The 27609-nt window shown below is 37.9% G+C and overlaps 1 protein-coding gene across 2 annotated transcripts in view; it reads right to left on the bottom strand.

Annotated features, from left to right (window-relative positions):
* SYT1 (synaptotagmin 1) overlaps positions 1-27609 on the bottom strand; it is a 582867-nt gene that overhangs the window by 77432 nt on the left and 477826 nt on the right. For both annotated transcript variants that reach the window (XM_070454249.1, XM_070454248.1), the window contains one exon: positions 24929-25046. In XM_070454249.1, the coding sequence (XP_070310350.1) occupies positions 24929-25046 (118 nt within the window). The remainder of the gene's footprint in view (positions 1-24928; positions 25047-27609) is intronic.

Genomic DNA, 27609 nt, shown 5'->3' with positions numbered 1-27609 from the left:
CAGTGCTAGATGATGACCACACAAAAATGAATTGAGTCAGGTCTCTGGTGAAAGGAATTCAGAAAGAGCCACAGACACCTACGACATGTGATAAATCATGAGAAGGGATAACTAGTGTGCCGTGGGAACAGAGTGCCTGGCAGCCCTAACAGTTAAAGAACTCAATCTCGTGAATGAGGAAAGGCATTTATGGGACACCCTCAGACAGACAAACCTGTGTCCATGAAATGCGTGGACAGTACAAGGTAAAGACCAGCGATGATGGGACTGGGATAATGGGGAAGTTTCCTGGAGAAGCAAAGACTTAAGTTACCCCCACCCAGGCTCATTGGTTCTGTTCTTCTTGCGACTTTGTGCCAAACTGAAAAAAGGAGGAGTGAAAAAGAAAGGCAAGAAGTTAGGGAGCTTTTTAGCTCACACCTCTGAGGCACGACTTCTGAAATGATTAAAGGAAATTAAAACTGCCCAGGAGCTCACTGGCTGCGTGTGACTGCCTTCCCACCGGGAAGCCACAGCTCCCTGTTTCATGCCGGCTCTCTTTTGTATTTTGTAAACTTGTAAACACTAGCCTTTTCCCTCATCCCTGGATCTTTCTTTTTTCTTTTTTAGTTGGAAAGAACATAAATCCCTTCTGGACGTTATTTCCCAGCAGAAGTAAGAAACACACAGGGGGGTAAAAAAAAAGAATAAAGAGCAGCTTCTTTTTTGCTGTTCATGAGGACATTCACTGTTTATCTATGAAGTCGCAGGCATTTGCATGTGTTGGCATTTGCAGGCACAGTTGGATATCGTTACTTTGTCAAAATAATCTATAGAGGGTATTAATTGTGAGTCAACTGATCATTTTGCAGCTCAAAAGCATTTATTATCTTCTATGGTTGAGGTTTCTACGGTTTGGGGATTATGGCCAATTGAAATTAGTGTGCATCGTCTAGACAGTGGAATGTAGTTGGTAAGCAGACAAGCTTAGGTAACAGATGCAGCTGGAGGGAGGAGCTGGAACCTGACTTCATTCCCTCTGTGACCTCGAGCAAGTCTATTAATTTTACAAGCTTTTGTTTCCTCACTTGCATATGGGGAGACTCTTGACCTCATGGGATTAGGATGAAACAAGACCAGAAGTAACACTGGCCAGATTATAGGACCCTCCTCATCTTCAGTGGGAGTCCTCCATTCTCATTTTTTTATGAAAAAAAAAAAAAGAATACTGGTGCTTGGTGGGGATAAATGTGTTTTTAATAGATACACTCTTCCATGTGCTAATAGTAGCTATAGGCTGAGTATGATCATTAGAGCTTTAGTTATCACTGAGAATGAGACAGTCTCAGGAGATGGGCGGTCAACCTGTTAAATCCCTCCAGACCTTTGGCAGTGAGTCAGGCACCATTTCTGACCCAAAGTTCTGCTAAGCTTGCCTTTAAGCCTTTGATTAGGTGCTGAAACGGAACTGACTATGGATCTCCACTGCATATACCCAATGATCCTTGTTCAGATCTTCAGAGTTAACAAGAGTAAGTTCAATTCTTTTCCCATGTATTTGCAGGTAGTTAACATACTATCCTCTCTGAGTCTGTTCTTTGTAGCTTTAGCATCTCCAATTCCTTGAATGTTTCCTTAACTAAGACTGGATCTGCCTTCTGCATGACTCTGATTTCCCTCCAAATTTGCTTCAGAAAGTTAATATCTTTCCTCTTAATTGTGTTTCCAGAAATTAATGCAGTATTCCAGATTTCTCAGTATAGAGTACAAAAGCTCTGTTGCCAGAGTCTCATGTTTGAAATGTATAATCTCAGTTGGTAAGAAGATTATACAGCTGTTTTTACACTTCAAATTAAATGGAAATTTAAATGTTTAGGGAGGTAATGACAGGACCCATCCATACCAACAGAGGTCAAACATAAAAATCTTTGTGCGCATGGACCCACTCATGATGAAAAAAAAAAAAATCCCATTCTTATATCTTGTTTGCAAGCAAATGTTAAATTCTAGTAGCTTTTAAAACCCATTTCTCTTATAGCATTAAAGATGGCTAACCTAGTTTTGATTAAAAATTTTTCAAGTGGTGATTTTAAGAATCAAAATCTATATGCTATAATTATGTGGGTAAGTTAATTTGAAAGCTGTGTCTATTTATATACAAAAATCTGTAAATCTAATTTGGCTTAAGGATAGCATCTTTAGCTTTGGACTAAACTTACATAATACTTTAATTCTATTGTGTTGAATATTATTCCAGGAATATTAAATAGATCTTGATTAAAAAAAAATAAAAGCAGCCCTGATCGAAATAGGTTTGTGATGAGTTTTTAAACATGAGGATCAAGCTGGAATGTACCTCCTAATCTCATGTTTATATCTGTCTTGGCATCCTGTGAAGCTCTGACACTTCTTATCCCTGGAATATAGATAGTCTTCAGGTTCTTAGCTTCACAGAAAATGCTTCCTAAGCAATGGGTTTAACCTTGGGTCAGGCTGGCTAGTTTGAGAGAGGCACAGTTCAATGTTACTGATGTAGGCAAATTTAGCAATTAAATAACAAATCAAAGTGACATAGAGGGATGATCTCTACTATAGGACAATTCTTCACGTTTCTTCACTAATTTCTTAGTATTTTATCTGAGCAGCTTTTCCCATTGGTAGGTAGAACCATTCATTTGATTTAAGGTGAAGGCTGCAGGGTAGAAGCATAGTCCAACCAGAGTGTTCCCCATTTTTTTAAAATGCGAGGATGGCCCCAACCTTGGGGATATGTTTGATACAGAAAAGGAGGATTTCAGCTAGAGGAGAACAACCTAAAGAGAGTCAAGGGCTACAAGGATGTGGGAGTTTACATGAGCACTTCTCTTTTGGTGTTGTGGAGATTTGAGAATTTGTAGAGCTAAGTTGAAAGTTGGAATCTTGACCACTCAGATATACAGCAACAATGGGCAACAAATGCTGACTCAATGTATGCACTTGGAAATAAAGGTATTCATTATTTGGAAAGACAAGGGGAAGTTGCCCTGGGACAAGGCCCTGCCCCTTCTAGTCAAGTGAACAAAGCAACACCAGGTTCTATCTTGTGTTTTTGTTTTAGAGAGCGTTTATGCAGCTACCAGGAGTCAACTAGATAATTAGGATGACGGTCTCTATTTTTTATTCCTATTTGTTAGCCTAGCGAACTGTGTTTATCTTGGGTCTGCGATCATAAAGAACTGCTTGGAGGAGAACTCTTAGAAAATTCAAATAACTGAGTTTAAAGTGGTAGAAATGCATACTTGAGAAATACACTGCTGGCCTGACTGCTTATCCAGGGTGCTGGGTTTTGCGGTCAAGTCCTAACAGCAGAAGGGAGCAGGCTCTGCTGGTCTTGGCCTAGGTCTCCTAGAGTCAGTTGAGCCCAAGCTCGTGATTGCCATCCAGAGTGGAGGTGATTCTTTACATATGTGCATTGGCCCCAGAAGACTATATTTTCTAGGAACCCCAGGATATGGTGAGAAAGACAGTTAACCTAGAACTGTCTTTGGCTTTAGAACAACCAACACTTACCTAGTGCTGTCAAACTGGTTTCCACCTGACATTCCTTCATTTGCTAATACCACAGCCTTGCTGTCAATCCTGCAGCAGTATAAATGATCAGCACCGGAAAGGTTAAAGGCTTCAGACCCAGGTTTCCCAATGCCAGTGCTGTTCTTCTCTGCGGCATCCTGCTGTCTCTCAGGAGAGGGTCTGTTTATGGCTGAGTTGCAACTCAACTGGAGGCCGAGGAGACAGGGACAAATACTGGTGTTCTCAGAGAGGTCTTTATTATTAGGTTCTGCCCTGTAATAACTGTTAAATTATGCCTAAGGCATGCCTTTTGGCAAGGTCAGGGCACTATAAAGCCTTTCTGTAAAGCTAAATTCCTGTTGGGAGGCTTTTAAGGTTTTTATATTTTAATGAAGTTATTAAAATGAAAGTTCAGACTTGCATAATTCATAAGTGTTCACTGCCTCTTTTAAAATCTCTGCCACAAAACTCTTCTTAAAAAATTTTCAGTGAAATTCTTACATAAAACAAGTGCATGCCTTCCAGTTAAGGTTAAAATAGATTTCTAATTATAGTAAACTCAAGTTTCCCTGTAATACAGCTTTTCAGGGCTGTTTTCCTTTATAATGTTCTCACTGCATGTAAAAAGGTACTAGAAAATTCAAGAGTATTTTCTAGATACTGTACCCTTGGAATTGGCAACTTTACTATAAGCTGCTTTCAAATGTTTAAATAGTCTTGTAAAATCTAGAAATCAGGAAATTCTCTGAAACATGTTCGTTTTGACTTTGGTAAAGGTATATAGTATGCTTTTAGTTTTTAGTGATTGTCACAGATAAATTCAACTTCTATCAAAATGATGCTGCTGAATTGAGTGTGTTAATGGATTCAGAAACCTGAAAATATAGAGGATGAAAATTTGAAAATTTACAAGCTAATGTCCTGATTTTGTGTGTGAGTGTGTATATCCTTTGCAATCAGTCCAGGCTGTCTTTTTAAGCAATGCATTTTTAGGTTTTGAACTTAGGGTAATTACATCTTACTTTAAAATCCTTTCTTATTTAGAGGCATGATGAGGCTGTGTAAATGTAATATTTTACCTTTCAACAACAGGAGCCAGTAGTAGAAGCAGCAGCACAATAATTTTAGAAACATTAAAAAATTTGGAGCTTTCTCATTTGTTTCTTTCTCTTGTTGATATGTAGGAACACTTTGTATTGCAGGGATATTAATGCCTTTGCTCTCTTTCTGTCTGTTGATGGGACTTAATATGGGAGGAACTGATATCTTGATTATATTCCTATCCAGGAACACATTATTCTATTTTGGTCTTGCTTTAAGTCTTTTGATGAAGTTAGTTTTCTTTACAGCTATATTTATAAGGGGATTACTGAATATATTATTGTATATCCAAACAAGAGGATGTCATACAACAAGAAGAAGTAGTGGCTCATCTATACATACTGGCCTGGGTCTCTATTATCTACTGCTAGGTGAAAAAATATTAGAATAATTCTGATTTTTATGATCTCATTCTTATAGAATGCATATATTACATGTACATATATAAAATATGTAAATAAAAAACTTTAATAAGTTTCAAATTGTTTCTTTGAACTATCTGTGAATGGAAAGGGATTAGAAGGACTAGTTTTGGGACTTAATTTTTTACCTTCCATTGAAAATTAGTGGTGGAGTTGTAAGTTATCTTAGTTTTATGAAGCTTCTCCATAATTTGAAAACTAAAGATCAAGGAAAAAAATGGCAGCTATGGCATCCGTAGATAACTGACATCTCACAGTTCCACATGCTCTGTAAGTGTGCCATCACAAAATAGGCATTTACTCTTTTTGGTTCCCATGGAACAATTAATCACACTGTCATATTGTTGGCTGACATCAGTAGTTTGAAGTCTAGAATGTTTTAAGTAAGTCTCAATCACATTGCTTTAGTTTTGAGTAAAAGCACTTTGAGATTTCCCAAGGAGATCAAATCATGTGCTCATCTCAAAGTTTCCAGTTAAAAAGTTAACTTTGAGAGGAAACAAAGTCTTTTTTTTTTTTTTTTGTAGAAGAAAAAAATTACAGGAAACCTCCTAGTTTTCCTGGGAGCACTGAGAATGATAGCAAAAATTAGGCTATTAGGAATTCAAAAAGGCAACCAGCTGCTATGGTCTCTTGACTTTTAAAAGGAGTTAGTCTATAAAGGAGTGAAAAACTAAGGTGCTGAGCCATTGCTTTATCTGTTCACTCTGTGCTAAAAGATGTGACTAGGGGACCATTTTTATCTTCTTCACAGGAAAATGTCTTTATGACCCTCATTGAGGAATAATTATGGAAATGTGTGCATTTCTGGGGTACTCTTTTCCTTTACCTCCTGGAGAATGTCTGTTCCACTTTTCCTTTCTAAGTACTCAGGGAGTGGGGGAAAAAAGGGAAAAAATATCTGAAAATGAGAGCTAAATTTAATTTCAAGAACGGTTTTGTTTTTGATCTTATTTCTTAGTCACTATTTCTATTATAATATTACTACTCTGAAGCCAAAATAATTTCATTAAATGGAAAAAAAATTAAAGGCAGATTAGTTGGAAGATAAAGGCAAAATAAACAGTTAGATTGGCAGAGTCTTAAAATCCATAACTGATTGTTTAGGTAGGGAGGGTTGAAGTATTTCTCCCTAATATTAGTGCCAAGGCCTCTGAGAAGACAAACATACAATCCCTGTTCTCAGGGTAGCTCATGGGACAAGCAAGTGGCAAGGCCATAAAAAGGAAGAAAAAAGAGATAAATTTATAACAAATCAGGAATAAGAGATGTAGGGACCAAACACAAACAATATATCCTTTTGAAAGTGGAAGTGACTATAATAAAGTATGTCTCTGAGCATCATTATGGTATTTCAGACTTAATAATATTTTCCATTTTTGTTACCTAACTGTTCCAGGCCTAATGGGAAATGGGAAGTTTCATGAAAGGAAGTGAAACATAGCAAAGCCATTTGCAATATATTTTTAAAAATTTGAGTATAGTTTATTTAGGTGGTGCAATGGTACAGAATCTTGCAGGAGATGCAAGAGATGCAGGTTCGGTCCCTGGGTCAGATTCCCTGAAGTAGGAAGTGGCAACCCACTGCAGTATTCTTGCCTGGAAAATTCCCTGGACAGAGGAGTCTGGCGGGCTACAGTCCCAGGGGCCCCAGAGCTTAGGACAGGAGTGAGTACACATAGTTAATTTATAACATTGACACAAATGCAATATATTTTTAATAGTTTTATTTAAAAACTAAAATATTTTTTTGTTTTAAATAAATAGTTTTATCAAATACATGTAGTATAGATAATAAAATCTCTTAAAACTCACCAAACACAGTTTTAAAAACAAGTATTTGGGACTTCAATTCTGCCAGTGCAATCATCTATTAAATCTGACTTTCCCTATTCACTCTGCATCCTGAATGGAAAACAGAGGACAGTTGTAATGAATGGAAACTCAGGGATGCAAATAGAGCCATGCTGGGTTGAATCAGTGAGTTGGGCAGCTGTGGGGTGTGTTTCTATGGTTACTCATGGAAAAGCACAGGGTCCAACGATGCCCAGTAAAGGTTTAGAGAGTCCCCTTTCAAGCCTATAACTCAAAACAGATCCATGCATTGTTCTCAACCCATTCCCTCTCCTACATCAACAAGTTTCACTACTCAACTATAAAGCAGCAGAGAAATTTTGGCAAAGAACTTGAGTAGAAAGGTGCCTTTGAGATGATTCTCAGTGGCCCTCTCTTTTATCTATTTTCTTTCAAGCATCAGAGTCCCTTCCTAATTCTAGTATTGTGGGATGTGACAAACAGGTAGGTCTCACTGTAGCTCAGCCTTTCATGATTCAGACTTTAATCATCTTTCTGCTCAACTTTCCTTTTCTGTACTACAAAGTCCCAATCTTCTAAGCCTGTCCTCACACACAGCTCCTTCATCCCTGTTTTAGCTGCCTCTCAGGCAGCTGGTCCTTTAACCCTACTCTCCTTCAGATCATAACCACAGGCACGCCACACATGGATGGGCTTTCGTCTGGGTCAAGGCAGGGCATTTTCCCTCTCTTGTATTTGTAAAATCCTCCATGACAACACCAAGCCTCTTTGGTTGTAGTGGCGCACTTGATAAATGTCTTCAATGGATGCCTGTAGCTGACTTTTCTTGGCTTATAATTGACCCTATTATTTTTATACTCCAACATTTTTTCCTTTCAATATATTCTAAGTTTACCCACACTGAAGATCATCTACCACACTTTGGGCTACTCAACCTACTCAACAAAGATTTTTTTAATTCACTGAGCTTGGAATTTCAGTGGCTGGAAACATGTATGTTACCTTCAAAATGGAAGTTTCAAGATGACAGTAAAAATTCACAGGCTTCTTTGGAAATATTTCTACTTCTCCATCAGTGGATCTTCATAACGTTATTCAGTGGTGCTCTCTTTTATTGGTATGTTGTCTGTTACAATTCTAATTTCTTTGATTTTATTATTTAAATACATAAGATTGGCTCACAGAGTCCCACAGCACTTTATAGGGAGAGCAAGATTTCAATCAGCCATTGATACTGAGTAGCTGGTAAAGCTTTTCTTTAGTCTTCTTCTAGCACCTAATTGGAGAGGGAAATGGCAACCCATTCCAGTATTTTTGCCTGGAAAATTCCATGGACAGAGGAGCCTGGTAGGCTACAGTCCTTGGGGTTGCAAAGAGTCAGACATGACTCAGCATGAGCACCTAACAGTCACTCGGATCCCTTAGACATGAGTTTTCTTTCTTAATGTTCCAGCAACATCCCTACTCTTCTGATACATTTGAAATTTCACTATTTTGTATCTTATCCTCTTTGGTGCATAATGAATCAATCATTAATAATAACCTACCAATCTGTACACTGAGAAACTGACACAATCCTTTCAGCCTGGAAATCTTCTAATAATTGATGTCTGATCTTATGAACTCACTGATCCTGTCTTTGCTATTTAAGTCACCAAAATCCAGTTGAACAATCAATCAAATTTATTATATACTAATGGCTTCCGTGATCTAGTTTTAGTTTCAGCATAAAGCGAAACTAAAGTTTTGGAATCAGGTAGAATTTTTGGCCATCTCTCAAACTATAACAGATAGTTAACCATCTGTCATCGAGGTTGAACCTGGTGAGAAAGAATAATGCCTGAGAAGTCATGTTTTATTCATAGAGTCTGAAGACTGCTTGGGTTGAGATCCTAAATCTGCCAGATACTGATTCTGTGACCTTGGGAAAGTTACCTCTATGTGCTTTACTTCTACCAGTAAAACAGCATTAAAAGTAGTATCCCCATCATAGGGTTGTAAGTGGGAATTAAATCAGCTAACATGTGTAAAGTGTTTAGAAGGGTACCTGGTTCACATTGTGTTATGTGATTGTCTGCTGTTGTTTTCACGTGTATAGCTGAGGACTGGCATAGTGCCTGGACTGTGTGTTCAAATGATGTTTGTTGTAAGATTGGATATGTACCTGCTGGCTAAGGGGCTTATTTAGGATTTTTGGTGCTGCTCTGAACAAATGCTTTCAGCCTGTTATTTGCATTTTCTGATGTCTAATCTAGCCCACATCACATAGCTGCTCTTCTCAATTCTTAGAAACCAGTTAGTCCTTCAGGCATGCATCTCTCTGTGTTCGGTGGTAAATGTGGCTGGGTCTCACATTTTTGGATGATCCAGTTTAAAGATTTGTCATTTCTTTCACAGGTCAGTTTGTTTACATCTTCGGGATTCAGACTATTTTATCCATGTTGTAATTAAGCCTTTCAAAGTGTCACAGAATTTTATATTGTAGCATTCAAGCCTAAAATTAGGATGAAGACTTCTGACATCATGACTAACTTAATATGCACATTCCTATCTCGTTAGCTCAATAAGATGCCAGTTTATGCATATTATTGCTCGACCCTGATATCATGGCCAATTAATTTGCATATCCCTATCTAATTGGCTCAAATAAGTTTTTGCCACTTTATTTGTTGGCTCAGCTCCCAGACTGGTGTCTTTTAGTCCAAATCAATTGGATTTGAAGTGGTTTTCTTTGTCATGCTTTCAATACCAATAGAAAGACAGATAAGAGTGGTGGTCATGAATGTATGAAGGAACAACCTACTGCATTTGTTTCTGGTTGGAGAAAATTGAAGTAAAGACAATAACTTAGATATGTGGTCAAGGTATTTCTTAGGGAAGAGGATACCGAGCTAATTAAAAAAAAATTAGGAAGTTTTTTTTTTTTTTAAATTCCAGTGGATGGGGTAAGGGATATATTCTGTATAATTGATGAAAATTCTAACTTGGAATTTGGCTGATCTGGACCTCAGCTGAAATTATGTTGTAGATCTAAGCCTCTATAACACATTTTTCTTTTTCTATTTTTTTAACAAAAGACTTGTGATATAATTGACAAACACTGTAAGTTTAAAGTGTACAATGTGTTGATTTCAAACATATATATACATTGCAATATGATTTCCACCCTAGCTTCAGCTGACTCTATACATTCTCTACAAAGTATATTATCCTACTAAGATGCAGAAGAATAACATGGAGGAATTTTAAAATGCTGTTTTCAGATTCCCACTCGTTGATATTCAATTATAGTGTGGTCTGATGTCGTCCGGGAAATCTTAAAATTTAAAATGTACCTTGGGTGATTCTGATGTAGGTAGAATATCACATCCTGATGAATAGTACTTGAAAGAATAACAGGCGTGTGCTCCTTCATGGTTTTTACATGGAGTCTACTGGTTCCCCAAGCGTGGGTAAGTTGCTCTTTCCTAGATAACCTTAAGAATATAAATTATTCTATTTCTAGGACAGTAGAAATGAGAAGACAAACCCATGACAATTTAAAAAAATTACATTTTGAAGAAAGGAAAGGAGTGTGCGTGTGTGTGTGTGTGTGTGTGTGTGTGTGTGGCAGGGCTGGGGAAGCAGAGTAAATCATTCTGGTTTAGGCATCAGTCTGCCATAAAGTGATGGTGACTCCTTTATTACCATGCACCTCCTTTTCTTCCTCTCCCATCATCTCCCTCAAATAGTTGGTGCCATTTGTTAAATCCATCACCCCTTGTTTTGGGACTTGAGATGCTTTGGGGACCTCTCCTGTAGTCCTACTCTTTGCTTTTCACAGTATACATCCCCTAGTGATAAGCCAGTTCTGGGGATGGGCAGGAAGAAGACTGGAGGTGGAACTTGTGGTGAAAAGCGAAAGGGAGGAAAAATGTGAGAGGGAACAGTTTCTGTTCACAATCGCCAAGACATGGAAACAATCTAAATGTCCACTGACAGATGGGTGGATAATGAAGGTGTGGTACACATCTATAATGGAATACTCTGCTGCTGCTGCTAAGTCGCTTCAGTCGTGTCTGACTCTGTGTGACCCCATAGACGGCAGCCCACCAGGCTCCCATCCCTGGAATTCTCCAGGCAAGAACACTGGAGTGGGTTGCCATTTCCTTCTCCAATGCATGAAAGTGAAAAGTGAAAGTGAAGTTGCTCAGTCTTGTCTGACTCTTTGCGACCCCATGGACTGCAGCCTACCAGGCTCCTCCATCCATGGGATTTTCCAGGCAAGAGTACTGGGGTGGGTTGCCATTGCCTTCTCCGATAATGGAATACTACTCAGCCATAAAAAAGAAGGAAATAATGCCATTTGCAGCAACGTGGATGCAACTAGAGATTATCATACTGAATAGTGTAAGTCAGAAAGAGAAAGACAAATGCCATGTGATATCACATATGTGGAATCTCAAACATAGCACAAATGAACTTATCTACAAAATAGAAATATCTCATAGACAGAGACTGGATTTGCGTTTGCCAAGGGGGATAGGGGATGGGTAAGGATGGGGTGGGAGGTTGAGGTGAGCAGATGTAAGCTATTATATATAGGATGGATAAACAATGAGGTCCTATTGTGTAGCACAGGGAACTATAATATGTTCAATATCCAGAGATAAACCATAATGGAAAGGAATATGAAAAAGAATGTGTGTGTGTGTGTGTGTGTGTGTGTGTGTGTGTGTATACACACACAGATACAACTGAATCACTTTGCTATACAGCAGAAATGAACATTAACAACATTTGCAGTTAACAACACTGTAAATAAACTGCACTTCAATAAGAAAGTTTTAAAAAGAGAACAAGCTTCCACCACACTCTTTCCAACCAGTCCTCACGTTATCTCTGAACTGACTACACTTTGTAATCACCTCTTCAGCATCCTGACCTTCAGCAAAGTGCTGCAATAGGTGCATATGGTTTCAGTCCTTCATATGTTTTCCCTGCACCCTCCTGCTGCAAATGGTTGGCACATTTCTGATGTTCTCTTCACAATTTAAGTGAACACAAACCATATGAATGGGCTGGGCTGCAAATTTTTACCTCACTCTGTTTGCCATGGTTCCTAGCAGTATAAAAACTTAGAAAAATTTCAGAATAATTCTGTCCTATTTTAAGGGAAAGAGGGAAATGGGACAGTCTTTGAGATTTCTATGTTGGAATTGTACAACTTAGACTTCAGTCCTAGCTCTACCATCACAAATTGGGTGACTTTGAATGTCAATACTGACAAAAGCAATGGCCAGTATTGAATGCCACCTGTGTGCTAGATGTGGAGCAAGATGACTTATGTACATTATCTAGTGTTTCTAAGCTTCAATTTTCTGAGAATATTACCTTTATAACAACCTTGCATGTCTATCTCGAGGGCCACATGAGAAAAACAAGTAAGAAAAGTGAAGTGAAAGTCACTCAATCATGTCCGACTCTTTGCAACCCCAAGGACTATACAGTTCGTGGAATTCTCCAGGTCAGAATACTGGAGTGGGTAGCCTTTCCCTTCTCCAGGGGATCTTCCCAACCCAGGGATCAAACCCAGGTCTCCTGCATTGCAGGTGGATTCTTTACCAGCTGAGCCACCAGGGAAGCCCAAGTAAGAAAAGGCTTTCAAAGTTAGAAAAGTGTTCTATAACTATGTGATAATGAGTTCTTAACACTCGAAGACAATTTTCAGATTCAAGTTAAAAATTAGAACTTCTGTCTAATATAGTAGACTTAAAAACTTATCACTTCCATCTTGCTGATGCAGGAGTTTTGTCTTTCCTTCTTGAAACAGTTAGGTACTCATTGGAAAACTTTCAAAATTTTGTTTAACTTGTGATATAAAGCCCAAACTGAATTTAGAGTTTTGATATTCCTCATTAAAGCTGTACTTGGAATTCTCATTTTGAGGATGACTAGAAAACACACACACACACACACACACACACACACACACACACACAAAATCAAAACAACCAAACCTGGGAAGAGTAATTGTATAATAACAACCAGGGCCAAGATTAGGAGTTATTAGGAGTTATCCGAATAATTAATTAGGATTAGTTATTTCTGACTTGTGAATCTACACAGGTAGAAATTTGAATATAAAAATTAGGAAAAAAAATGCAGAAATAGGACCTGACACCTTTAAGAATTCTCAAATTTTCTGATGCTTTCAATTTCTTAGACGTCTTTGCTACAGACTATTAATGTCCCCCTAATAATCATACATTGGAACAGAGTCCCCAGTGTGATGGTGTTTGGAGGCGGGACGTTTGTGAATTTTAGGTCTTGAGGGTCAAGCCCTCATGGATGAGATTAGTGGCCTTAAAAAAGAGACCCCAAAGAGATGTACTCCTTCTACCTGTGAGGACACGGAAAACATCTGTGCATGAACCATGAAGGAGGTTCTCATCAGACATAGAACCTATGGACACCTTAATCCTAGAAGTCTTAGTCTCCAGAACTGTAAGAAATACCTGTTTAAGAGATACTCATGTTATAGTATTCTGTTAGAGCAGCCTGGATGGACTCAGGCACTCTTCATATTCCTACCTCAATTTTCACAAAAAGAAAACGTTTGAAGGGTGCAGAGGTATATTAAGATATGATTACTAACAGAAAGCTTGATTTATTCCCCCCCTCCCCCAAGAACAGGGCACAAAAGCTACTCATTTCCTACTGTACTAGTTTGCTCCTGAAGAACAGCCTTGCAGCCTGAAAGACTTAATATTTCAATACAAATAGTTAGATTCAGAAATTCTTGCTGTTGCTTACAAATACTTGAGAGTTGGAATAGGAAGCATTTAGGTTCAAGCCTCTACTGTAGATATGTGAGTGGTCCAATCAAACTTGTGACTATAAAGTAGGAGTTGGGATTTGCATTGCTAGTTATATTGGGTATATGATGGAGGCAGAATCTTTGAAAATATATTTTGAATTAACACAGTAAAAGAGAAAGAAACTATGTTGAAGAAAGTATGAAATTATTTTAAACTGTTCTATTTCTTATTTTTTCAATATTTAATTCCACACCTAGCCTCAATCTGATATTGGGTCTTGGTAAACATGGGTCTACTGATGTCTTTTTGTTTGAACTGACCAGTCAATCCCATTACTTTAAAAAAATATACTCTATGTCATTTATCATTATATGTCAATTATACATCAGTAACTTTAAACTATAAGTATAAAGATGTTAATTGCATTCTTATTTATAGTAGCCACAAACAGAAACAACAAACAGTAAGGGAATGGCTAATTAAATAATGTATCCATTTCAGTTCAGTTAAATTCAGTCACTCAGTCATGTCCGACTCTTTGCAACCCCATGGACTGCAGCACAGGCCTCCCTATCCATCACCAACTCCCAGACTTTACTCAAACTCATGTCTCTCAAGTCAGTGATGCCATCCAACCATCTCATCCTCTGTTGTCCCCTTCTCCTCCCACCTTCAATCTTTCCCAGCATCAGAGTCTTTTCCAATGAGTCAGTTCTTCGCATCAGGTGCCAAACTATTGGAGTTTCAGCTTCAGCATTAGTCCTTCCAATGAATATTCAGGACTTATTTCCTTTAGGATGGACTGGTTGGATTTCCTTGCAGTCCAAGGGGCTCTCAAGAGTCTTCTCCAACACCACAGTTCAAAAGCATCAGTTCTTCGGTGCTCAGCTTTCTTTATAGTCCAACTCTCACATCCATACATGACTACTGCAAAAACCATAGCTTTGACTAGATGGACCTTTGTTGGCAAAGTAATGTCTCTGCTTTTTGATAAACTGTCTAGGCTGGTCATAACTTTTCTTCTGAGGAGCAAGCATCTTTTAGTTTCATGGCTGCAGTCACTATCTGCAGTGATTTTGGAGCCCCCCAAAATAAAGTCTTTCACTGTTTCCCCATCTAGTGATGGGACCAGATGCCATGATTTTAGTTTTCTGAATGCTGAGTTTTAAGCCAACTTTTTCACTCTTCTCTTTCACTTTTATCAAGAAGTTCTTTAGTTCTTCTCTTTCTGCCATAAGGGTGGTGTCATCTGCATATCTGAGGTTATTGATATTTCTCCCAGCAACTTTTTTTTCTCTTTTCTTTTCTTTTTTACTTTATTTGGAGGCTAATTACTTTACAATATTGTGGTGGTTTTTCCCATACATTGATATCAATCAGCCATGGGTGTACATGTGTTCCACATCCTGACCCTCCCTCTCACCTCCCTCCTCATCCCATCCCTCAGGGTCATCCCAGTGCACCAGCCCTGAGCACCCTGTCTCATGTATCGAACCTGGACTGGCGATCTATTTCACATATGATAGTATACATGTTTCAATGCTATTCTCTCAAATTGTCCCACCCTCGTCTTCTCCCACAGAGTCCAACAGGCTGTTCTTTACATCTGTGTCTCTTTTGCTGTCTTGTATATAGGGTCATTGTTACCATCTTTCTAAATTCCATATATATGTATTAGTATACTGTATTGGTATTTTTCCTTCTGACTTACTTTGCTCTGTATACTAGGCTCCAGTTTCATCCACCTCATTAGAACTGATTCAAATGCATTCTTTTTAATGGCTGAGTAATATTCCATTGTGTATATGTACCACACCTTTCTTATCTGTTTGTCTGCCAATGAACATCTAGGTTGCTTCCATGTTCTGGCTATTGTAAACAGTGCTGTGATGAACATTGGGGTACATGTGTCTCTTTCAATTCTGGTTTCCTTGATGTGTATGCCAAGCAGTGGGATTGCTGGGTCATGTGGCAGTTCTATTTCCAGTTTTTAAAGGAATCTTCACACTGTTCTCCATAGTGGCTGTACTAGTTTGCATTCTCACCAACAGTGTAAGAGGGTTCCCTTTTCTCCACACCTTCTCTAGCATTTATTGTTTGTAGACTTTTTGATAGCAGCCATTCTGACTGGCATGAGATGATACCTCATTCTGGTTTTGATTAACATTTCTGTGATAATGAGTGGTGCTGAGTATCTTTTCATGTGTTTGTTAGCCATTTGTATGTCTTCTTTGGCGAAATGTCTGTTCTTTGGCCCATTTTTTGATTGGGTTGTTTATTTTTCTGGAATTGAGCTGCAGGAGTTGCTTGTATATTTTTGAGATTAATTCTTTGTCAGTTGCTTCATTTGCTATTATTTTCTCCCATTCTGAAGGCTGTCTTTTCACCTTGCTTATAGTTTCCTTTGTTGTGCAAAAGCTTTTAAGTTTAATTAGGTCCCATTTGTTTATTTTTGGTTTTATTTCCATTGCTCTGGGAGGTGGGTCATAGAGAATCCTGCTATGATTTATGTCAGAGAGTGTTTTGCCTATGTTTTCCTCTAGGAGTTTTATATTTTCTGGTCTTACATTTACATCTTTAATCCATTTTGAGTTTATTTTTGTGTATGGTGTTAGAAAGTGTTCTAGTTTCATTCTTTTACAAGTGGTTGACCAGTTTCCCCAGCACCACTTGTTAAAGAGATTGTCTTTTCTCCGTTGTATATTCTTGCCTCCTTTGTCAAAAAAAAGGTGTCCATAGGTATGTGGATTTATCTCTGGGCTTTCTATTCTGTTCCATTGATCTATAATTCTGTCTTTGTGCCAGTACCATATTATCTCGATGACTGTTGCTTTGTAGTATAGTCTGAAGTCAGGCAGGTTGATTCCTCCAGTTCCATTCTTCTTTCTCAAGATTGCTTCAGCTATTTAAGGTTATCTGTATTTCCATACAAATTTTGAAATTATTTGTTCTAGTTCTGTGAAAAATACCATTGGTAGCTTAATAGGGATTGCATTGAATCTATAGATTGCTTTGCTTAATATACTCGTTTTCACTATATTGATTCTTCTGATCCATGAACATGGTATATTTCTCCATCTATTTGTGTCATCTTTGATTTCTTTCACCAGTGTTTTATAGTTTTCTATATATAGGCCTTTTGTTTCTTTAGGTATTTATTCCTAAGTATTTTATTCTTTTCATCACAATGGTGAATGGAATTGTTTCCTTAATTTCTCTTTCTTTTTTCTCAATGTTAGTATATAGGAATGCAAAGGATTTCTGTATGTTAATTTTATATCCTGCAACTTTACTGTATTCATTGATTAGCTCTAGTAATTTTCTGGTGGAGTCTTTAGGGTCTATGTAGAGGATCATGTCATCTGCAAACAGTGAGAGTTTTACTTCTTCTTTTCCAATCTGGATTCCTTTTATTTCTTTTTCTTCTCTGATTTGTGTGGTTAAAACTTCCAAAACTATGTTGAATAGTAGTGGTGAGAGTGGACATCCTTGTCCTGTTCCTGACTTTTGGGGAAATGCTTTCAATTTTTCATCATTGTGGATAATGTTTGCTGTGGGTTTGTCATATATGGCTTTTATTATGTTGAGGTATGTTCCTTCTAGGCCTGCTTTCTGGAAGGTTTTTATCATAAATGGATGTTGAATTTTGTCAAAGACTTTCTCTGCATCTATTGAGATAATCATATGGTTTTTATCTTTTAATTTGTTAATGTGGTGTGTCACATTGATTGATTTGCGAATGTTGAAGAATCTTTGCATTGCTGGGCTAAAGCCCACTTGGTCATGATGTATGATCTTTTTAATATGTTGTTGGATTCTGTTTGCTAGAATTTTGTTAAGGATTTTTGCATCTATATTCATCAGTGATATTGGCCTGTATTCTTTTTTTGTGGCATCTTTGTCAGGTTTTGGTATTAGGGTGATGGTGGCCTCATAGAATGAGTTTGGAAGTTTACCTTCCTCTAAAATTTTCTGGAAGAGTTTGAGTAGGATAGGTGTTAGCTCTTCTCTAAATTTTTGGTAGAATTCCGCTGTGAAACCATCTGGTCATGGGTTTTTGCTTGCTGGAAGATTTCTGATTACAGTTTCGATTTCTGTGTTTTGATGGGTCTGTTAAGATTTTCTGTTTCTTCCTGGTTCAATTTTGGAAAGTTGCGCTTCTCTAAGAATTTGTCCATTTCTTCCAAGTTTTCCATTTTATTTGCATATAGTTGCTGATGGTAGTCTCTGATGATTCTTTGTATATCTGTGTTGTCTGTTGTGATTTCTCCATTTTCATTTCTAATTTTGTTGATTCTTCTCTCTTTGTTTCTTGATGAGTTTGGCTAATGATTTTTCTATTTTATTTATCTTCTTGAAGAACCAGCTTTTAGCTTTGTTGATTTTTGCTATGGTCTCCTTTGTTTCTTTTGAACTTATTTCTGCCCGAATTTTTGTGATTTCTTTCTTTCTACTAACCCTGGGGTTCTTCATTTCCTCCTTTTCTAGTTGCTTTAGGTGTAGAGTTAGGTTATTTATTTGACTTTTTTCTTGTTTCTTGAGGTAAGCTTGTATTGCTATGAACCTTCTCCTTAGCACTGCTTTTACTGAGTCCCAAAGGTGTTGGGTTGTGTTTTCATTTTCATTTGTTTCTATGAAGATTTTGATTTCTTTTTTGAATTCTTCTGTGATTTGTTGGTTATTCAGAAGCGTGTTGTTTAACCTCCATATGTTGGAATTTTTAATAGTTTTTTTCCCTGTAGTTGACATCTAATCTTAGTGCATTGTGATCAGAAAAGATGCTTGGAATGATTTCAATTTTTTTGAATTTATCAAAGCTAGATTTATGGCCCAGGATGTGATGTATTCTGGAGAATGTTCCGTGTGCACTTGAGAAAAAGGTGAAATTCATTGTTTTTCTCCCAGCAATCTTGATTCCAGCTTTTGCTTGATCCAGCATTTCTCATGATATACTCTGCATGTAAGTTAAATAAGCAGGGTGACAGTATACAGCCTTGAAATACTCCTTTCCCAATTTGGAACCAGTCTGTTGTTCCATATCCAGTTCTAACTGTTGCTTCCTGACCTGTATACAGATTTCTCAAGAGGCAGGTCAGGTGGTCTGATATCCCCATCTTTTGAAGAATTTTCCAGAGTTTGTGGTGATCCACACAGACAAAGGCTTTGGCATAGGTAATAAAGCAGAAGTAGATATTTTTCTGGAACTCTCTTGCTTTTTTGATGACCCGATGGATGTTGGCAATTTGATCTCTGGTTCCTCTGCCTTTTTTAAAACCAGCTTGGACATCTGGAAGTTCATGGTTCATGTACTGTTGAAACCTGTCTTGGAGAACTTTGAGCATTACTTTACTAGCATGTGAGATTAGTGCAATTGTGCAGTAGTTTGAGCATTCTTTGGCATTGCCTTTCTTTGGGATTGGAATGAAAACAGACCTTTTCCAGTCTGTGGCCACTGCTGAGATTTCCTAATTTGCTGGCATATTGAGTGCAGCACTTTTGCAGCATCATCTTTTAGGATTTGAAGTAGCTCAACTGGAATTCCATCACATCCACTAGCTTTGTTCATAGTGATGCTTCCTAAGGCTCACTTGATTTCGCATTCCAGGATGTCTGGCTCTAGGTGAGTGATCACACTGTTGTGATTATCTGGATTGTGAAGATTTTTTGGTATAGTTCTTCTGTATATTCTTGCCACCTCTTCTTAATATCTTCTGCTTCTGTTAGGTCCATACTATTTCTGTCCTTTATTGAGCCCATTTTTGCATGAAATGTTCCCTTGGTATCTCTCATTTTCTTGAAGAGATGTCTAGTCTTTCCCATTCTATTGTTTTCCTCTATTTCTTTGCACTGATCACTGAGGAAGTCTTTCTTATCTCTTCTTGCTATTCTTTGGAACTCTGCAATCAAATGGGTATATCTTTCCTTTTCCCCTTTGCTTTTCAAATCTCTTCTTTTCACAGCTATCTGTAAGGCCTCCTCAGACAACCATCTTGCTTTTTTGCATTCCTTTTTCTTCGGGATGGTCTTGATCCCTGCCTCCTGTACAATGTCATGAACCTCTGCCCATAGTTCTTCAGGCACTCTGTCTATCATCTAATCCCTTGAATCTATTTTTCACTTCCACTGTATAATTGTAAGGGATTTGATTTAGGTCATACCTGAGTGGTCTGGTGATTACCCCTACTTTCTTCAATTTCAGTCTGAATTTGGCAATAAGGAGTTAATGATCTGAGCCACAGTCAGCTCCCCGTCTTGTTTTTGCTGACTGTATAGAGCTTCTCCATCTTTGGCTGCAAAGAATATAATCAATCTGATTTCAGTATTGACCATCTAGTGATGTCCATGTGTAGAGTCTTCTCTTGTGTTGTTGGAAGAGGGTGTTTGCTATGACCAGTGTGTTCTCTAGGCAAAACTCTGTTAACCTTTGCCCTGCTTCATTCTGCACTCCAAGACCAAATTTGCCAGTTACTCCAGGTATCTCTTGACTTCCTACTTGTACATTCCAGTCCCCTATAATGAAAAGGACATCTTCTTTGCATGTTAATTCTAAAAGGTCTTGTAGGTCATAGAACCCTTCAACTTCAGCTTCTTCAGCATTACTGGTTGGGGCATAGACTTGGATTACTGTGTTATGATTGGTTTGCCTTGGAAACGAACAGACATCATTCTGTCATTTTTGAGATTGCATCCAAGTACTGCATTTTGGACTCTTCTGTTGACTATGATGGCTACTCCATTTCTTCTAAGGGGTTCTTGCCCACAGAAGTAGATATAATAGTCATCTGAGTTAAATTCACCCATTCCATTCCATTTTAGTTCACTGATTCCTAAAATGTCTATGTTCACTCTTGCCATCTCCTGTTTGAGCACTTCCAATTTGCCTTGATTCATGGACCTAACATTCCAGGTTCCTATGCAATATTTCTCTTTACAGCATTGGACTTTACTACCATCACTAGTCACATCTACAACTTGGTGTTGTTTTTGCTTTGTCTCTGTCTCTTCATTCTTCCTGGAGTTATTTCTCCATTGATCTCCAGTAGCTTATTGGGCACCTACCAACCTGGGGCATTCATCTTTCAGTGTCCTATCTTTTTGTCTTTTCATACTGTTCATGGGGTTCTCAAGGGAAGAATACTGAAGTGGTTTGCCATTCCCTTCTTCAGTGGACCAGGTTTTCATCATGCATGATCCGTCTGTCTTGGCTGGCCCTACACGGCATGGCTCATGGTTTCACTGAGTTAGACAAAGCTGTGGTCCATGTGATAAGATTTGTTAGTTTTCTGTGATTGTGGTTTTCAGTCTGTCTGCCCTCTGATGGAGAAGGATAAGAGGCTTAAGGAAGCCTCCTGATGGGAGAGATTGAATGAGGGGGAAAATGGGTCTTGTTCTGATGGGTGGGGCCATGCTCAGTAAATCTTTAATCCAATTTTCTGTTGATGTATTCATAAACTTAATTATCCCATCAAACATTTTTTTTCCCCAGTGAATCAAGCCATTGATTTAACTGTCCACTGGTTGCTTTCACATTTTGCATATTTAGCCCAAGATTTTATAACATTCTTAATAAAAACAATTACAATAATATTTAGTGAACACTTTATTGTGCTTTCATTTATTTCTCATAATAACCTGATAAACAAGATTCTCTTATTATTCCAACTTTACAGATAATGCAACTGAGGCTTAGAAAGCTAAATAACTTGTCCAATGTCAAATTGCTAATAGTGAGAGACTTAAACACTGGCAAAACCCCCATTTTGATTCCAATTTACTAGCCATGTCTAACAAATATGTTTTGACATTCAAATTACCTGAAATGGCCTCATTATATAATTTTGGTCTCCTCAGTAGGTCAACGAACTTTGAGACAGACCATCCAAGTACTTAAAGTTATTTTAATGATAAGTAGGTTAAACAAATTTGAAATGCAAGACTTGTTTTTACAGGCCATAACTCCTTTCTAAATAATTCATTATTCATTTAGCACCTCGGCTTGGCACTACCGTCAGTGCGGGCATGGTGGGATATATAAATACAGATCCCAGTCTAGTGAGAGAAGTGTGAAGTTTGAAGGAAGTAAACAAAGTACTGGCATTTAAGAAAGAGAAAGATTTATTCTTTTAGGATGGATCAAAAAAGGCTTCATGGAATCCCTCCACCTAAATTGCTATCTCTCCCAGGCACCCCTCAGGCTCACTTTGTCACCTCTCCCAGGTCATTGCCAAAAGTTTAGCTACTCATGGGACTTTCCCTGACCACCCCATTTAAAACGTCTCCCCGGCATCTGTCATCCTACATCTCTGCTTTGCTTTCTTCATAGCACTTATCATCTCTTGGTGTACCATGTGCCTTTCATATTTATTGACTTCCTGTTTGTTTCCCCACATTACAATGTAAGGTGCCTGAGGGCAGGGCCCTTTGGTTATTTTGGCCACTGATGTAAACCCAGTTTCAGAACAATACCTAATATAGAGTAGGGAAACAATACATATTTATTCAATGGATGGAGGAAATAAGACTTAAGCTGGGCCTGAAGAATGGTTAGGATTTAGCTAGACTGTGGTGGATGGAAGAGAATTCCAGGTGAAGGGCATGACTTAAGCAAAGAGTGGAGGCAGCAAATTACATAGCCTGTTCAGTGTGCTGGTCAACTTGGTTAAAATACAAAAATATGGTGGGGCATAGTCTGGAAGTATCTATTATGCAGACCTAAGTGACTGTGATGGCGGAAGCGACTTAGCAGCAGCAGCAAGTGACTGTGATAATTTTACAGACAGCAGGAAGCCCATATGATTAGGACTCTTAAAGGATATTTAGCCTTTAAATAGCCTTAATTTAATATTTAACAATTCAACAAAATCATTTCAGGTAATTCAAATTTAGGGATTGAACTGGGATGAGTGGGTGGTGAAGTTAATATAATCGTAAACCTTGACAAAAAAGCCCACTTTGGTTTCAGTTAACTGTTTTCAGCAAATATAGTTCAACATTTGAAAGAAGAATATATTTCTTCTTTTTTTATCAAGTTAGGAAGACTGAATCAGATACAACCTCTGGCCTCGCCCCTCTCATGGCACAATGTTGAGTTAGCACTGTGGGTGGTATGAGTCATGCCGGGGTCCCTTCCTTCACTCGACACCCAGCAATAACCCAATACACATGGGTGTGAGTAAGAGCCACACAAATATGTCCGGCTAGACCCAACTTCCCTTAGCTAAACCTCAAAAGTGCCTGTAGCATCTCTGATGCTAGATAACAAGTGAGACGGAAGATAGAAGTCAGAGTGTCAAGAGGCACAAGCTGTGATGAACAAGTATGTAACATCTATCTACATCAGCATCTGTCTATGACCACGGGAACTCATTTCTAGGACCTTAGAAGAAGACAACAAATAAGGGGCCCTAAAGTTTTCTTGGCTTCATGGTAGAGCTGCTTCTGGAACTCTGAAGGGTGAAAGGTGAATTGGGAGGAAGTCCAGGGGAGCATGAGATACAGGTGAGTGAGGAGGCAGTTGGCACAGGAGTCTGAGCAGAGAAATGTGTGAGAGAAGATACAGATGAACTACATGATGATACCTGGCTATTGAGCCAAAGGAAGTGGAGAGGTCAAAGGTGTCAAAGTCAGACTTTAGGATACTAAGTAGAACTCTGGGAGTGAAATATTCTTGTGCCTAAAAGTTTCTCTGCACATAAATTCAAAACAAAAGAGTACCCTCTTTTGTTTTCAGGTTCAGATATACTGTACTTATTCCGTTACTGATGTTCAAATGAACACATCTTTGGCCAGTGGAAGTCACTGCAAGGTGACTTCTAAGCCTACCGACATGAGGCTTCCTTGCTTTCTGTTATGATGAACTGTTCTAGGCTTGTCTTGAATGCCTTCTGTGCCACACCTAGGTTCTACCAAAGAGCCAGTAAACTCCATGTTCTTCTAGTGAGAAATTGTATTTCAAACCATCTCTGGTTCTAGGGATGCACATGGCTACTGGGTCAGCCTGTTTATAGGCCTTTTTTACTGGACAGAACCAGGACAAGGTGGATGTGCATAGACACACACATATGTGTCTGGATATATTTTGCACCTTTGGCACAATAAATACTCTACATTTTTAAAAGAAACTGCTCATTGCCTAGTGGTATGAACAAAGCAAATTTAAAGCAATGAAAGCAGCAAGTTTTTAAATGAGCTCTCAGTGACGTGAAAGAAGTAGTGCAAATTTCCTGGGTGACTTATTTATAAAGAGAAGTAAATTTAGGCACCAGGAGTATTTGGCTGACAAATTAGTGGTTCAGTATATGGAACCTTCACTTTAGCATATTTTAGCTGTTATGCCTTAGAATATAAAATCACCATGCTCCATGAGAGTGACCTTTTGAAGTTTGCAATATTTTTATTAGAGAAAGCACTGGATAATCAGTAATGTTGGTTCTAATTCCATAGCCACAAACAGTGACAACGACAGTTTATATATGATGACCCTGTGCCATATCAAGAAAATTCCTCCACATTTTAAGTTATTAGAAAATATATAATTGATTTAATTACAGAGAAGAAAATAAAAACAATGATGTTCAACTGTGGAAATGATGTCCTTGAGTTGACTTTTCTTTTGAGCAAGAGTTTACTTCTTTGAAAATTAAAATTGGGTTGTACAGAATTTTAAATCTCAAAGTCTTTCCATTACCAACATAAGCTTTAGAGAATAAATATATTACCATGAGAAAGTACCCTCAGGTTTTACTGTTCACATATATTTGAAATACTGAATATTTAATAAAATAGTGTTATTAAAAGTTATTTAGGCTACATTTGATAAATTTACCTAATACTTGTCTTTGCTTATATAAATATAAACACTTAAATAATACCTGATACATCTCAGATAAACTATTTTTCACATCGTAAATGAATTTTGACCAAATATCAAAAGCAAAAAACTGAAAGAAATTATATAATTGGTCATAGATGTCACCTTTCAGAAGATAAGCAAACATTTTTAGCTTTCAGTGCTATAGGATAATTGATCTTTGGGCTATGAAGCAGGAAAATAGGTTTCATCTTCTCTGCCAATTCCAATAAACTGAGAACAACTTCCTGGGGCTCTGTGTTGGGATGAATTCTGAGAGTGCTTTCAGGCTCCGAGGGAAAAGAGAACTGTCATCAATGAAGGAGTGGGGCGTCATGGGCATGTGTGCTAAGCATTTGGTGTCCATGATGAAATTGCATTAAAAAACCCCACAATAAACATCATAGACTTACCAGACAAGCCACCCACATCCATCTTCTTCAGGTTCTTTGCCTCCAGAATGACAACAGTCAGCTTGCCAGCAGTAGGTACATAGCGAAGGGAGAAGCAGATATCACCCAATTTCTCTTGCTATGAAAACCAATAAGAAAGTGTAAATAATCTTTCAAATAAAAGTGAATGCAGTTTGTATATATACATTGTAAACACCTCAGGAAGGAGGATTATCACAATTAGAATCGGAAAACTCTTACATCCACTGGCATTTACTCAGTGGTCTTTCATTCACTAAGGTATCATCAAGAGTGACTGTATCTTTCAGTTTTTAAAGAGCTCATTTATACTTTAACATTCATCAAAATACATCCATAATTCACTGGTTCAGGAGATGAGATCAAGATGACTTTTTAAGAGATTACATTCTGAATGTACTGTAGAACTCTTGGCAAGTATAACTTGATTAAATAGCTTTGAAAAGAGACTAACAGTTTTTTTTTTTTTTTTTTCTGTAGAATCAACCTACCTCCTTTTTTTGTCTTTTTACATTTCAAATAGGATTATGTGTAATATCTAGACGTTTGGAGGAAATGGACTTGCCTTTGTGTTTTTAAACTCTATTTATTGGTGAGAAATTGTAAATTCCTAATAGCAGAAATACAACAAAGTATAAGAGTTTGCACTTTTAGTTTCACTCATTGAGGTCTAAATTTCTTTTTCCTTATCCTAAAATTTATAAAAATCTAAGCGATGGTTTAAAAAGTGAAATATATAGCAATACAAAATTCCTCACATGCCCTCGAGTTATTTCATTGGTACCATATTTCAGTTCCAAGAACATTCACCAATCCTATATTTGAGCATTTCTGAACAACTGATGAACAGCTTAAAGTGATGATGCTGTGCAGAACTTTTACCTTTTTCAGAAGACATCTATAAGTTCAACTGTCCTAAATGTCTTACTCTTTAAGATAACTAAGGACTGTATTGAACACAAGCAAGATTTTTTTCATTCATATTTATAAGCATGAGAGAGGGGCAAGGGTGTAGACTCTATTGTATTCTCAGATGCTGGAGGCACTAGACTGTTCCCTGATATATGGGATTAAGTATATGTAAAGGGCCTCTTGATGAAAGTGAAAGAGGAGAGTGAAAAAGTTCATTTAAAACTCAACATTCAAAAAACTAAGATCATGGCACCTGGTCCCATCACTTCATGGTAAATGGGCAAACAATGGAAACAGTGAAAGACTTTATTTTTGGGGCTCCAAAATCACTGCAGATGGTGACTGCAGCCATGAAATTAAATGATGCTTGCTCCTTGGAAGAAAAGCTATGACCAACCTAGACAGCATATTAAAAAGCAGAGACATTACTTTGTTGACAAAGATCTGTCTAGTCAAAGCTATGATTCTTCATATATGGATATGAGAGCTGGACTATAAAGAAAACTGAACACCAAAGAATTGATGCTTTTGAACTGTTAGAGAATGCTCTTGAGAGTCCCTTGGACAGCAAGATCAAGCCAGTCAATCCTAAGGGAAATCAACCCTGAATATTCATTGGGAGGACTGATGCTGAAGCTGAAACTCCAATACTTTGGCTACCTGATGCAAAGAACTGACTCACTAGAAAAGACCCTGATGTTGGGAAAGATCGAAGGCAGGAGGAGAAGGGAATGGCAGAGGGTGAGATGGTTGGATGGCATCACTGACTCGAAGGATATGAATTTGAACAAGCTCTAGGAGTTGGTGATGGACAGGGAGGCCTGGCATGCTGCAGCCCATGGGGTCGCAAAGAATCAGACTTGACTGAGTAACTGAACTGATGGCAAATCCAGGTTTAATTCTTTGTATCTTTCCCCCACCCCCACTGCCAATAATTCCAAAGAAGGTAATGTAATAGTTGTGTCAGACCTCTGCAGATAGGTTTCTAACACGGGAATGAGGTGTAGAAGGGCGTATCCTCAGGTCTTCTCCTGTTGTATTCCTAATATGACTGCTTTTGGCCTTCTATATAACTTGACATATGTTAAGTTAGCTAAAGTAGCCAGACTCTCCACTGTGGAAATAATAGCCTACATATAATCCAACAATTTAAGAAAATGCAGTTCCTGTTTTGGGGTACTCATTAAATCCATCTTTCAAAAAGGAAGGGTATCTACCTGTTCTATGATTTATCTTTAGGTGAGAAGTAATATTTTCAGTGTGTGTGTGTGTGTGTGTATGTGTGTGTTTGTGTAAGAGAAAAGGAGAGAGAAAAACAGAGAAATGGTGCTGATGTAATGTTTTTGAAAATATCACTGTGTGTGGAGCCATGGTTCTTTCATTCCTTGAGTTCACACAGTGTCTTACTTATGTATCTCATATGTTACTGAGGATTTTAATTTGGTCTTACCTGTGCAAGTCTTAATTTTCCCACATAACTATAAATTCTTTGAAGACAACATCATTCCCTAAATTATCACTTTCCACAAATTTTCAGAAAGGAAATACATGGAAATTTGAGATCATTTTCCTGTTTTGAATTTTCTAGGTAATATGTCCCTTCCATTAGTGTAGATAATAGAGAGTTACATATAATGTGCTAAATTCACCTGAAGTGCCTACTCACCCCTAGGAATTAATTTACACATCAGGAGAATCTAGTAGAATAAATTACTTTTCATAGCCTCTGAAAATACAGAATGGGCCTCAAT

The sequence above is a fragment of the Odocoileus virginianus genome, chromosome 24, assembly GCF_023699985.2.
Source record: "Odocoileus virginianus isolate 20LAN1187 ecotype Illinois chromosome 24, Ovbor_1.2, whole genome shotgun sequence".
NCBI lineage: Eukaryota > Metazoa > Chordata > Mammalia > Artiodactyla > Cervidae > Odocoileus > Odocoileus virginianus.
This window is presented reverse-complemented; position numbering and strand designations above follow the sequence as displayed.